This window comes from Saccharomyces eubayanus, chromosome VII (assembly GCF_001298625.1).
Source record: "Saccharomyces eubayanus strain FM1318 chromosome VII, whole genome shotgun sequence".
Taxonomy (NCBI): Eukaryota; Fungi; Ascomycota; class Saccharomycetes; order Saccharomycetales; family Saccharomycetaceae; genus Saccharomyces; species Saccharomyces eubayanus.
The window spans coordinates 509,761-522,486 of NC_030982.1; the positions used below are offsets into that span (position 1 = coordinate 509,761).

Below are 12,726 nucleotides of genomic sequence, written 5' to 3' on the forward strand. Positions count from 1 at the left end.
TGTATATTGAAGTCAATATTAGTGTAGTTCTATAGAAAGTAGTTGCGACACTTACAGAATGGTAATTTTTCACTTCTGAATTCCTTGTTAGTTTTTCCGCAGTGGTGATGCCCGCAGAAAAATTATGAAGGTAATACAGATATGCCATGTCAGTAGCACGTATAATCAAAGTTTACAAGGAAGATACCTGACTGAGGTTAAAAATTTGTTGAAGAGGACGCTGAGTACAGAACATGAGAGATTTTGTTTTCGTATCACCACAGTTGTATTTGTCATCACAGAAAGATTGGAAAAGTGACTGTGCCAAAGCTGGATATATTCCTATCCTTAAAAATGATCTACAACATTTCCAGAACTCACTAAAACACATCGTAGATGCCAGGAATCATGTCTCAGGGACAGCACCGAACAACAGCAATGATGCGGTTATGAAGAACTCTGATCATAACAGCGCCTCCAACATACTTAAGGACAGTACAACAGGAAGTAACGGTGCTGCTAACAAGAGCGATGTAACCGCCTCTCACTATCAGGTGCTCAAACAGTTTCTCCCCATTTCCTTAGATCAACAAATTCATACAGTATCTCTTCAGGGCGTCTCATCATCATTCTCTCGCGCACAGATAGAATCAGTATTGGGCAGTTGTTTGAATTTGGCCTTAGTGAACATTCAAAGTAACTCGCCATTAAAGATTGAAGCTTGGTCATCCTTTTCCTCATTCTTGGACACTCAAGACGTTTTTATGCGATTCAACAAGGTTGATGATGATGAAGCCTTTGTGAAAACACTAAAATACTGGGAAGAATTATTCGATTTTGCCAAAAAGCTACATGAGGAATTCAAGATCGAATTGCATTTAGATTCAAACACACAAGAGTACATAAAAGACCGAGCCAAAGTCGTACCAGAGGCCAAGCCAGAGAACGCTGAACGCCTCTATAACATTTTCCAAGACATCGAAGGTCACACAGATGAGGGTAATTCAAAGAGTGAGCAATTGGACGATTCTTCCATACAGTACAAAGTCGATACTAATACTCTGAGCGATTTGCCCCACGATGCCCTTGACCAACTGTGCAAGGATATAGTTGAGTTTAGAACCAAAGTTGTCAGCATAGAGAAGGAAAAGAAAATGAAAAGTACGTATGAGGAAAACAGGCGCCAAAGACACCAAATGCAGAAGGTTTTTGACCAAATAAAGAAAAACACGTCAGGCGCCAAGAGCAATAGCAACATAGACGAGGATGACGCCAATATGGAAGAGGACGAAGAGGACGACATGGAGGACGACCTTGCCCTAGAGAAAAGGAGAGAAGAAAGAGAGCTAGAAGAATCAAACCGCCGATACGAAGAGTTGCTCCACCATCTCCACAACGACGTGGAGCCCAAGATAAAATCCACCAGAGCCGATATCATCACCGCTGCGAACTATGAGGAGCATTTGGAGAAAAATCGCTCGCTATATTTGAAAGAGCTGCTACATCTTGCCAACGACGTCCACTACGACCACCACAGATCTTTCAAGGAGCAAGAGGAAAGAAGGGATAAAGAGGACAGAACCAAAAACGGTAATGCACGGGAGCCGCCATCATCCGACCAAGCATCCAGCGGCGAACCCCCATCTGCAGAGAACCTCGGTGCGCTTGTCCTCCCCGAGGACACCACCCTAAAGAACAGGAACATTGGCGCCCACAAGAATGTGTCCGAGGGCCCAGAGCATGTCAAAATCAAATTCGAGTTCAAGAAGGCCATAGACAACTCGGCGGAAAGCTCTAGTGATGGCGAGGATGCCGACGAGGGCGCGGCAGAGGACCTTTTGCCCTTTACGGCGGAAGAACTGGACGCAAGATTGGCAAAACTGAAGGAATCGCGGTGCGTTGACGAGCTGGTGCGTGAGTTCCTTGGCGTATATGAGAGCGAGCTAGTCGACTACATTCTCGAGAACATCCGCACGCACCAGAGCAAGCGGGCCCTTGTACACGAGCTGAGGGAAACCTTCGACGAAGACGGGGAAACGATAGCTGCCAGACTGTGGAGTCGTGGAGAATTTCAGCGTGGGACCTGAAACAGCAAGTCCTTGGCGTGTGGCCCAAAAGGGAAAGGCTCGCTCTGAAACGGGCGGAGACACGAAAACAAATTGCCGTTTACGGACAGTTGCCGGAAGTGGCTAGGCGCGCGCCTGGCGTTGCCAGATCAAAATGACACTAGTGGGTGTTTTTTTCTATCTGATCTTCGGGGTGATATATATAACTTTTATACATTTCCATAGCTTTGGGTTCTTAGTTCTTGTCGCCTGCGTTTCACGGCCCAGGGAGACGAGACCACTACGACAACGTAACCACGCCCAGGAACCCCATATCATTCACCAGGATAATCTCTTTTTCTCTTTTCTCTGTTTCTTTTCTGCTAGAAGTAACAAGCTCTTAGAAGAACTAAAAGCATTCAGACATCGGCTCGTTCCTACCGACCAAAATATTTGTGCAAAAAAAAATATCATTCATTCCTTTAACGACTTACTTTGTGTGTGTCCATTTTCTAGTTCGCTTTTGCCTTTCGTTTTTCTTCTTTTCTCCATTTTCTCTTTCGATTAAGATTTTCTAAGCACGCCATTGATGCAGTTTTCATTCGCTTCTCTCCTCTCGACGCTCTTGATGAGTGGGCTATTGGTCGAGGCTAGTCCCTTCGATTATATATTTGGTAACGGGACATATGGGGCCCAAAGTCAGAGTCAAAGCTCTCTTACCAGTGTAGCTTCCCAAGACACCACCATCTCCATCGCTTCTGAAACAGAGTCTTCTCAGACTACCCATTCCCATCGTTCTGCCACACTAGTCACAGCTACCATCTCGTCTCTCCCATCTACTTGGTACGGTGCGGATTCCACTTCCCAGCTTCCTGCTTCCTCTAGTACACCATATGCCTATGCTAGTAACCAAGACACTTGGAGTTCATCTGTCAACGCGCAACCAGCAGCCAGCGCAGATGATTCATTCACTGCAGAGTCTAGTACGACTACCAGCTTTACCACTACTGGTTTTAATGCTGCCTCCGATGTTTCCGCCACTAACGTTTACACTGTTGCGAGCGCAAACCCTATTTCAACTGCTGTTCCATTTACCACCACCCCCGTGGTAGCATCGAGCACATCTTCAACTTCTGAAATTCCAATCATTTCCACCAGCACGACTCCTTCGGCCGATAGTTATATGGTTCCATCGTCAGAAGCATCCGTTGTAGTTTCAACAAGTCCCGGAAACTCAGAGAGTTTTTACGAGGCTTCGACTACTGAATCAACACCCCTTGTCGCCTCAGGTATCAGTACCACTCCACTGCAGACCTCAACAGTTATTGATGGTTCCAGTGCTTCTGGCGCAATGAGCCCATCTGTATCAGATATTCCTCTACAAACTTCAACAGAGATAACCAGTACCGACAGTTCAATCACAACGAGCCTATCCGGAGCAGCTGTACCACTGCAAACGAGTGGCTCCAGCAGTTTCAGCGTAGTCAGCCCATCTGAATCGTCCATCCCACCACAAGGTTCATCAGATATTACAAGCTCCAGTGACTCAACTATGGTAGCCTCATCGCCATCATCCACTCTACTACAAACAGCCAGTTCTAGCAGTTTCAGCGTAGTCAGCCCATCTGAATCATCCATCCCACTGCAAAGTCCATCAGACATTGCTAGTTCCGCTAGTACAACTGCCTCATCTTTGTCGACTATTCCACTACAAACTAGTAGTTCCAACTCCATCAGCCCATCTTTGTCAGCTACATCATCTCCAATCGATACCAGCAGCTCGAAGACATCCATTACCACCTCAATTTCGGAAGCACTATCAAGTTTCATATCAACAACTTCTACAGCGGAAACTTCCCAAACTCAACTTTCATCCACCTCTAGTTTGTCTTCGGTGTCTCAAATCTCAACTGCTACAAGTATATTACCTAGTAGCCAAATCACTACCACGTCATCACCATACCCTACTGCAAGCACTTCATCTACGATTATTCCATCCTCTATACCATCTTCATCTGCGGGAAGTTCGGTTAGCACCGTTTCACAGAGCTCGACCGGAGTTCAAAGTATCTCGTCACCATTATCTTCATTATCTTCAACGATAATGGAAAGTGCGACATCTAGTCAAAAGCCATCCACCACCTCTATTTTGTCTGAGAAATCGACCTCAATTTCTTCTGAATTCCTATCTCAAACAACCAAGCAATCGAGTTCCACCACAACCCCCATTTTGTCTCAAAAATCGACCTCAATCTCTTCTGCTTTGTTATCTCAAACAACTAAGCAATCAAGTTCCACCACCCCGATTTTGTCTCAGAAATCGACCTCAATCTCTTCTGCTTTGCCATCTCAAACAACCAAACAATCAAGCTCTACCACCCTACCTAAATCTACAACGTCATCGGCCGATGTCCTCTCTCAGGTTTCAAAGATCTCAATTACTAGCACAAGCTCAAAATTGACCAGTTCTCAGACTTCTAGCTCATTGAAAACTGCTACTACAACTGCTTCACATTTCTCCGCTTCGGCCGATAAATCATTTTCCAAAAGTAGCTCTGTTATCAGTCAACAAACTTCTGAGACTAAAAGCTCAATCAAATTGACAACATCCATGGGCTATAGCAGTCAGACAACTGCGGCTACTTCATCACAACCCTCATCTGTCACCGAGGCAAAGAGTAGTTCTACTTCTACTTCATCTTCATTGGAAATAGTAACATCTGCTCCTATCCAATCATCGGAGGCACCATCTCCGGTGCTTACACCATCTACATCTTCAGTGAATGAAGTGCCAGCAAATACGGACGTTCAAACGAGTTTGACAATGGAATCCACGACTGTTTTACAACCATCAGTGACCAGTAGTACCAGTACTTCCGAAAGCTCGGTCACGTCGAGTAACAACAATTGGTGGATTCCAACTAAGCTAATCACCCAGGTACCAGAGACCGCATCCTCGGCATCCACTACCACTGGCGGAACACAAACCATGACTTTGCCTCATGCGATTGCGGCTGCTACTCAAATACCCGAACCTGAGGGATATAGCTTAATCACAGTTGGATTTCAGAAAGCTCTAAACTACGAATTTGTCGTGTCTGAACCAAAATCATCGGCCCAAATTTTTGCGTACTTGCCTGAAGCGCTAAACACGCCCTTTAAGGATGTATTCACGAATATTACAGTCCTACAAATAGTGCCACTTCAGGATGATTCGTTCAGCTACTTGGTGAGTGTTGCCGAAATCTATTTCCCAACAGCGGAAATAGAAACGTTGTCAAATTTGATCACGAACACCTCAAGCTCTTTTTACACAGACGGCATGGGCACGGCCAAATCTATGGCCGCAATGGTTGATCCATCCATCCCTCTAACTGGCCTATTACATAGCAGCAGTAGCGGCTCAACTGGATCCTCTTCTGGCGGATCCTCTTCCGGTTCTTCAAATTCGGGATCTTCAAATTCAGGATCTAGCTCTAGTTCTGGCAGCTCTTCATCTTCAGGAAACTACCAAGACGCAGGTACCTTGGAATATTCATCAAAATCTAATTCCAGTGTATCTAGTTCCAGCAAATCGAAGAAAAAAATCATTGGCTTAGTTGTTGGTGTTGTTGTCGGAGGGTGCTTGTACATTTTGTTAATGATTTTCGCTTTCAAATATTTCATCAAAAGACGCCTTCAAAACCAACAAGCTATCAAGAATCCAGAGACTTCCAGTATTAGTTCAAGCGAATTTGGTGGCGAGAAGAATTTCAATAATGAAAAGAGAATGAGTGTTCAAGAATCTGTAACACAATCCATGCGGATCCAGAACTGGATGGATGACAGTTATTATGGTAACGGGTTGACAAATGATGACTCGGCACCAGCTAGAAACAACACATCAACCTCTATACCCAAAATTTCAAGGCCCATCGCCAGCCAAAACTCCTTAGGTTGGAACGAAGTTTAAAGCCACTACCTATGTTACTTTTCCTTTTACCTGCATAGCCTTATAAATCTATAACGATACTTCTTACTTTCATATCTTATGTATAGTCTCCTGTATGGAGACGTTGTTTTAATATTTTTAACCATTCCAAAAGCAGTTATTCTTTTTATGATGCTACGATATTGAAGCTTCATCGAATGCAGAGTTAAAGCATCAAATCAATTGAAGGGCACGTTTAAAAATGGGTTTGTTTGAAATCTAATGCTGTCGTTCACAGAAAAAGTCTAAAATGCACTTGAATGAAGCTTCTGAATCCTCCAATAATAAATTGTGTCCAGTGTCAAATTCCTTAACATCGGCGCATGGAAACTTAGCCCTCAAAAGAGAATAATCGCTGCTGATAAAGCTAGATTGCAAGCCCCTCATGAATAAAACTTTACGTTCGGTTATTCCCTTTAGAAAGAAATTATCCTGTCCTGATAAGTCGGGCCATTTTTTTACTTCATCTAACAAATGAGGCATACTGGAGAGGGGCATCGAAAAGTTTATATAAGGATCAAATTCTCTACTATCCTGTTGTTGCATATGATGTGGTTGTGCCAGGTGAATATTATTCGATTTTACAGAAAGGAAACCATTGGCAAAGTAGAGAGCCACAGATCCGCCACACTTCCTCTGATTACAGTCTAGAGTTTTGAATAGTTCGAGAACCTTTTTCTGCCAATTAGGAGAACCCTTTAGAATTTTAACATCTCTACGAATAATCTGCATTATTAGATCATAGTTTTGTACTATTAAAGGGTCCAATTCTGGAGTTTCATAGGGCGGTAAATCAATAGATATACATTTTTGAATATTGATACCTTTGAACAAGGTAGTTAATAATGCAATTTTCCCACCCATTGAGAACCCTAACAGATATATAGGCCTTTCCGAGCCAATATGTGTCTTTATGAAGTTCACCAAATCATTGGTCAATGTAGTATAGTCGTAAGGGAACGCCTTGGGAGAAATGCCGTGGTTTCTTACATCAACACTAAAAATGTCAGCGTCAATCTTTCTTGAAAGGAATTTGTTAAGAGAATGAAACATTACATGTGAGCCTAAAAGCCCATGGATATTAACGATGGCGGGCCTTTGCTCAAATTTCACTAATGTTGAAACATTCGATGGCAATCGTGTTCGATGGAATGATAACTCGACAATTCTTTTATAAGGCAGCGCCTTGTTATGTAGTAGTCCTGACATTTGACGATCCTTTTTTCATAGTTCGTTTTTCTCTTGAAGTTCGAAATAACTCTTCACCTCTAGGTGAAATAAAAATAGTTCCACTTGAAAGACGCGCTTTACCTATGCCTTTGACGATAGGCTGCATGCTAACATAATATTTACACCTTTTTTGGATAGCGTATTGGTATAGAACATCAACAACTTCCGTTATGTCTAGATTAAGAAGATTTAACAGGAAAATTTTGGGCTTGAATCCCGGTTACGCTTATGAAGTTGAGTCAGAACACGATGACATATCCATGTTACCGTTAGATACAGAGGAACAAGAAGAACTTATACAAAAATTTGAGGTCAATGCCCACATTACGAATAAGATGTACATAAACGTTTTAAGTGTACTTTATTTGCTGTATGGAGGATTGCTAATGATATTCGTAAGAAAATCGCGAGGGCATGTTAAATTAGCACTTCTTGCTGGCGCTAATTCCTTGATCTGCTCATGCATTACGCTTAGATATAATATCATAAATGATTACCTTTTATTCAGCAAATTTAAATTACGAGTGAGTAATTTTTCAATTAATACATTAAACATTGTTTTGTTAGTATTTACGGGTTGGATAAGTTTCAACCATGCGATGGAAGATAGGAAAACATTGTTCTATTTACAGGTTCCGATGGTTTTATTTTGGGTCGCTGTAATCGTAAAAAGGTGGGCTCGGAATATGGAAGATGAAATTGCGGACCTACGACGTCTAAAGTATAAATACAAGAATGCTTGATCTCATCTCGAGGATAAATTATCATAATAATCGCTCGATTACCTCTTTGCAACATTCATTGCTGACATAACATATTTAATAAAAAGGAGCACTTCTCATTAACCGGCTGCAAGAACCACCATAAGAGCCCGTTAACCGTATCAATCGAGTACATATGAGCTGCCATAATGAGAAAAGGGCTTACTCAAGTGTGTTTTTATATATTTGAAATCTGCAAAACGTACATCATCACTAGTGGGTGCTTGCTTGAACACGCGGTAAAAGAATAAGGTCAGATATAAAACACAAGGAAGAGCACCCAAAAACATACGTAAGCAGGATTACGATAATCCCTCTGCGCTCTCATTCAAATATGCTTATATAGTAGATTTTTGCATTTGATTAAACTAGTTCTATGTTTTCGTAAAAGCTATTCTCAGTAAGAATCCCTGACGCTTGTGGAATATTTCGCCTATTAAACGTCTACTGCAGTAAGTGCTACGAAGAAACGACACACACGATAAGAGTTTCTACCATTATCAAATAAGCAACCACTTGAGAAACTAATAAAAGAACTTCAGTGAATCATCACGAGAGCTGCAAGACATGCGTGTTGTGAAGCGTGTCAAAAAGGCCGGCGTATGACAGCAATGACTCTTACTATGATCAGAGAGGAATGTTAAATCATATTAGCGACGCATTATAATGCTAATCCCTTCGTGATGGTCCGTTCATTTCCGCGGAGTTTACTGCGAAAAGGCTTTTTTTCCCGAAACTTATGGAAAACAATTGATGAGTGAGAAATTTTGAGTAAAATAAAGGCAGTAATCTCCCAGTTTGGGTTGCTCTCACAACTCAAGATCGTTTGCAAGAAACAAGAGGGTCGAGCGAAGTGCTGTATATTTCCGCATATTAATATCCAAGAACATTTTTGCAGGCAAAGGGGGTTGTCTTGCAGACAAATTGAGATCAAAAAATAAAACAAAAATAAGGTATTGAACATAAAAACAATGTCGCATGAAATGGCACCGTGGGTACCCATGTTTATTCAGTCATGTAAAAACAACACTGAGCCATTCGTACCATTCCAATTCGCTACTGTGGATAAGTTGACCAACAAGCCACGCTGTAGAACGGTAGTGTTCAGAGACTTTCTGTTCCACGATAAGAAAACTAACGTTTTGACCTTTAACACTGATATGAGGAGTTCTAAGATAACGGAATCATTCATAGAACCAAGCTCGAGTAATTCTGGTGGTGACAACCAAAGATGCGAGACTCCATTTTTTGAAGTGTGTGTCTATTTCCCAGAAACTTGGGAACAATATCGGTTTAGTGGTCAAAGCTTTATATTATCTAGGCAGTTCAAAGAAATACCGGATGAAATCATTTCCAAATATGAAATTTTTTCACCGCGGCTTTCAGAAGCAAGTGACAATAGTACTGATGAAGACATAGATAATTCAATTAACGACCACAACGATAAAAATAATGACGCCGACGATCATAACATTAACAACGATAACACACTCATAAAAACAACAGACGACGACGACGACGACAAACATCACGAGGATGAGGATTCTCAACCACAACCACAGGAATGGGATGCAGAACTACTAAGACAATGGTCTTCTCTATCCAGACATACAAAATCATTATATAGAAAGCCAGCGCCGGGCCAAAAGCTTACCTCTGAAACCAGCAAACAGTTAGACAAGCTTCATAGAGGAGTTGATGGCGCTAAAGAAGATGTGGGTTTGGAAAATTTTGGTATCGTTTGTCTTTGTATTGACTCTGTTGATTATTTGAATTTGAAGGAGGGAAGAGGTGGCGAAAGATGGATTTTCCAGAAAACTGACGGTAAAGACGAAGAGGATCTGTGGGAGGAACAAGAAGTGTGTCCATGAGCAGTACTACTTCATTTGTTGCTAAAACCGTGTGGCTTACACTTGTATTCGCGCTATCTCGATTTCTACCTATATAGTTAATCTGTACTAAAGCAATCTTTCCAACATCTCAATCCTCATAGCGATACTTATTATCAGCGTCGGCGGTTTTCCAACGCCTTGACAAAAGCCGCGGGCGGGATTCTTGGGGGCAATGGCACACCCGCTGTTAATCTAATCAAGAGGCGCCAAGAAAGAGATAGACGATAGAAACAATGACTGAACGGCAAAAATAGCTATCCATTGGTGCGGCAATTGGTTATGGCTCGTTGCCAGTAGTATAAGCAAGTGCCAGCACCGTTTGTCATGAAAAACATAAGCGAGTAATCTGGCGGGATGTAATGATTTAAGGGAATGTAAATTCAAGAATATACATATATATATATATAAGGGTTTTTATAAACTTGATAGTCTCAATCTCACTCCTTTCTCTTTCATTTTTGTTTTGTTTTTTGCAAACAGAAAGGTATAACTAAGATACCATTCAATAAGAATACAACTAAAGCAATGTCCATTTGTGAACAATACTACCCAGAAGAACCCGCTCAACCAACAATCAAGACCGATTCTATTCCTGGTCCTGAGTCTCAAAAGCAGTTGAAGGAACTAGGTGAAGTTTTCGATACGAGACCAGCATATTTCTTAGCAGATTATGAGAAATCCTTGGGTAACTATATCGCTGATGTAGACGGCAATACTTATTTGGATTTATATGCACAAATCTCCTCAATCGCACTAGGTTATAACAATCCTGCCTTAATCAAGGCAGCGCAATCACCAGAAATGATCCGTGCTTTGGTTGACCGTCCTGCCTTGGGAAATTTCCCATCAAAGGATTTAGACAAGATACTAAAGCAGATTTTGAAATCCGCACCAAAAGGTCAAGACCATGTTTGGTCAGGACTCTCCGGTGCAGATGCCAATGAATTGGCATTCAAGGCCGCCTTTATCTATTACCGTGCCAAGCAAAGGGGCTTCGATGCTGATTTTTCTGAACAAGATAATATATCCGTCATGGAAAATAACGCTCCTGGTGCTCCCCAACTTGCTGTTCTGTCATTCAAGAAAGCCTTCCATGGTAGACTATTTGCCTCTGGGTCTACAACCTGTTCTAAGCCAATTCACAAGCTAGATTTCCCAGCTTTCCATTGGCCTCATGCTGAATACCCATCTTACAAGTTTCCGTTGGAAGACAATGCCGATGAAAACCGTAAAGAGGATGACCGTTGCTTGCAATTGGTCGAAGAATTGATCAAGACTTGGTCCATCCCAGTGGCAGCTTTGATCGTCGAACCAATTCAATCTGAAGGTGGTGATAACCACGCCTCTAAGTATTTCTTACAAAAGTTGAGAGACGTTACTTTGAAACACAATGTTGTCTACATCATTGATGAAGTGCAAACAGGTGTTGGGGCCACTGGTAAACTCTGGTGTCACGAATACGCCGATATCCAACCACCTGTGGATTTGGTGACATTTTCGAAGAAATTCCAAAGTGCAGGATATTTCTTCCACGACCCCAAATTCATTCCAAACAAGGCATACAGACAATTCAACACATGGTGTGGTGAACCCGCCAGAATGATCATTGCTGGTGCCATTGGACAAGAAATCTCCGACAAGAAGTTGACTGAGCAATGTACAAGAGTGGGTAATTACCTATTCAAAAAATTGGAGGATTTGCAAAAAAAGTATCCTGAAAACTTCCAAAGCTTGAGAGGCAAAGACAGGGGCACATTCATCGCATGGGATTTACCTACTGGTGAAAAGAGAGATCTGCTATTGAAGAAGTTGAAGTCTAATGGTTGTAACGTGGGTGGATGTGCAGTCAATGCAGTGAGATTGAGACCTTCATTAACATTCGAGGAGAAACATGCCGATATTTTTATTGAAGCATTGACCAAATCAGTCAATGAGCTATGATTGTATATTAGTAAGGTCCCGCCACGCTTACTTTGAGACCTCTATATGTATGTTTTGTTCGAAATATTTTTTTATATAAAAATAAAAAGTTCTCTATTAATGACCAGGTAATTTTTATGGATATGGGCGGGTATTCACAATGGGAAAAAGAAGGTTTCGAGAATTTCAGTAGAACCGTGTGAAAAAAAAAAAAAATTATTTTTTTATCTGAACCTTAATATATCATTATGAGTGTATATATTTTACATACGCAATAACAATGGCACCATTCTTCCGCCACCACCTATTATCAGTAAATGCGTTTGTTTTTGCTTACTCACCAAACAGTTTTCTGACTCTTTTCAACACAGAGTCCTTTTCAGGATCGTAAGGATGATCCTTGGAGGGGATTTCTAAGATAGCAGGGAATGCATTGGTGAAGGAGTCCACTCTTGCTCTTATGTTTTCAGCAATATGCTGGTTGATCAAAAGAATAGCAATATCGTCCCTTTGTTCGGTGAAGTGATCAAACTTGTCAGTGATCTCCTCCTTGGTGGTTTTACCTTCTTGGTAAACGAAGAAGTTCTTTTCTTGAGTTTCAGGAGAGATTTGTCCAATACCAGCTAACAATAAACCGGTTGTGGTATCCTCGTCAGCTATCACAGCTATAAGAGTACGTTTCTCAGCCATAACTTAGTCACGATGCGTAAATGCGATTGGGTATTGATATGGATGTGAGGTCCTGTGCTTTCCTACCTTTTGGTCTATGTAGTATCACTATCAAGAGTTTCCAATTGACGTTGGTTTTCCTGATATCGTTCGCCTTTATTTTTTTTTTTTCTTTTCCTTTTTCTTCCCTTTACCGGCATAAGCGCAACGGAAATTTTCCAGTACGCATGTTGTTGGTAAGCTTGAGCAGCAGCAATAAG

The 12,726-nt window shown here is 41.6% G+C and overlaps 7 protein-coding genes across 7 annotated transcripts; 5 read left to right on the plus strand and 2 right to left on the minus strand.

Moving 5' to 3' along the window:
* Positions 1 to 233: 233 nt before the first annotated feature.
* On the plus strand, positions 234 to 2,066 carry SNU71 (Snu71p; the record flags this gene model as incomplete). Its single annotated transcript, XM_018365134.1, has 1 exon — positions 234 to 2,066. The coding sequence occupies one exon, from the start codon at positions 234 to 236 to the stop codon at positions 2,064 to 2,066; it is 1,833 nt and encodes a 610-aa protein (XP_018222234.1).
* A 547-nt stretch (positions 2,067 to 2,613) lies between these two features.
* MSB2 (Msb2p) lies at positions 2,614 to 5,976 on the plus strand (the record flags this gene model as incomplete). The annotated part of the gene is made up of 1 exon (XM_018365135.1): positions 2,614 to 5,976. The coding sequence occupies one exon, from the start codon at positions 2,614 to 2,616 to the stop codon at positions 5,974 to 5,976; it is 3,363 nt and encodes a 1,120-aa protein (XP_018222235.1).
* A 237-nt stretch (positions 5,977 to 6,213) lies between these two features.
* Positions 6,214 to 7,203, minus strand: EAT1 (putative hydrolase; the record flags this gene model as incomplete). Its single annotated transcript, XM_018365136.1, has 1 exon — positions 6,214 to 7,203. One exon carries the CDS (start codon positions 7,201 to 7,203, stop codon positions 6,214 to 6,216), a length of 990 nt encoding a protein of 329 aa, XP_018222236.1.
* Positions 7,204 to 7,394: 191 nt separating this feature from the next.
* Positions 7,395 to 7,967, plus strand: DI49_1980 (uncharacterized protein; the record flags this gene model as incomplete). The annotated part of the gene is made up of 1 exon (XM_018365137.1): positions 7,395 to 7,967. The coding sequence occupies one exon, from the start codon at positions 7,395 to 7,397 to the stop codon at positions 7,965 to 7,967; it is 573 nt and encodes a 190-aa protein (XP_018222237.1).
* A 989-nt stretch (positions 7,968 to 8,956) lies between these two features.
* DI49_1981 (uncharacterized protein) lies at positions 8,957 to 9,856 on the plus strand (the record flags this gene model as incomplete). The annotated part of the gene is made up of 1 exon (XM_018365138.1): positions 8,957 to 9,856. The coding sequence occupies one exon, from the start codon at positions 8,957 to 8,959 to the stop codon at positions 9,854 to 9,856; it is 900 nt and encodes a 299-aa protein (XP_018222238.1).
* A 546-nt stretch (positions 9,857 to 10,402) lies between these two features.
* On the plus strand, positions 10,403 to 11,818 carry UGA1 (4-aminobutyrate transaminase; the record flags this gene model as incomplete). The annotated part of the gene is made up of 1 exon (XM_018365139.1): positions 10,403 to 11,818. The coding sequence occupies one exon, from the start codon at positions 10,403 to 10,405 to the stop codon at positions 11,816 to 11,818; it is 1,416 nt and encodes a 471-aa protein (XP_018222239.1).
* A 312-nt stretch (positions 11,819 to 12,130) lies between these two features.
* Positions 12,131 to 12,487, minus strand: VMA7 (H(+)-transporting V1 sector ATPase subunit F; the record flags this gene model as incomplete). Its single annotated transcript, XM_018365140.1, has 1 exon — positions 12,131 to 12,487. The coding sequence occupies one exon, from the start codon at positions 12,485 to 12,487 to the stop codon at positions 12,131 to 12,133; it is 357 nt and encodes a 118-aa protein (XP_018222240.1).
* Between the last annotated feature and the right edge of the window lie 239 nt (positions 12,488 to 12,726).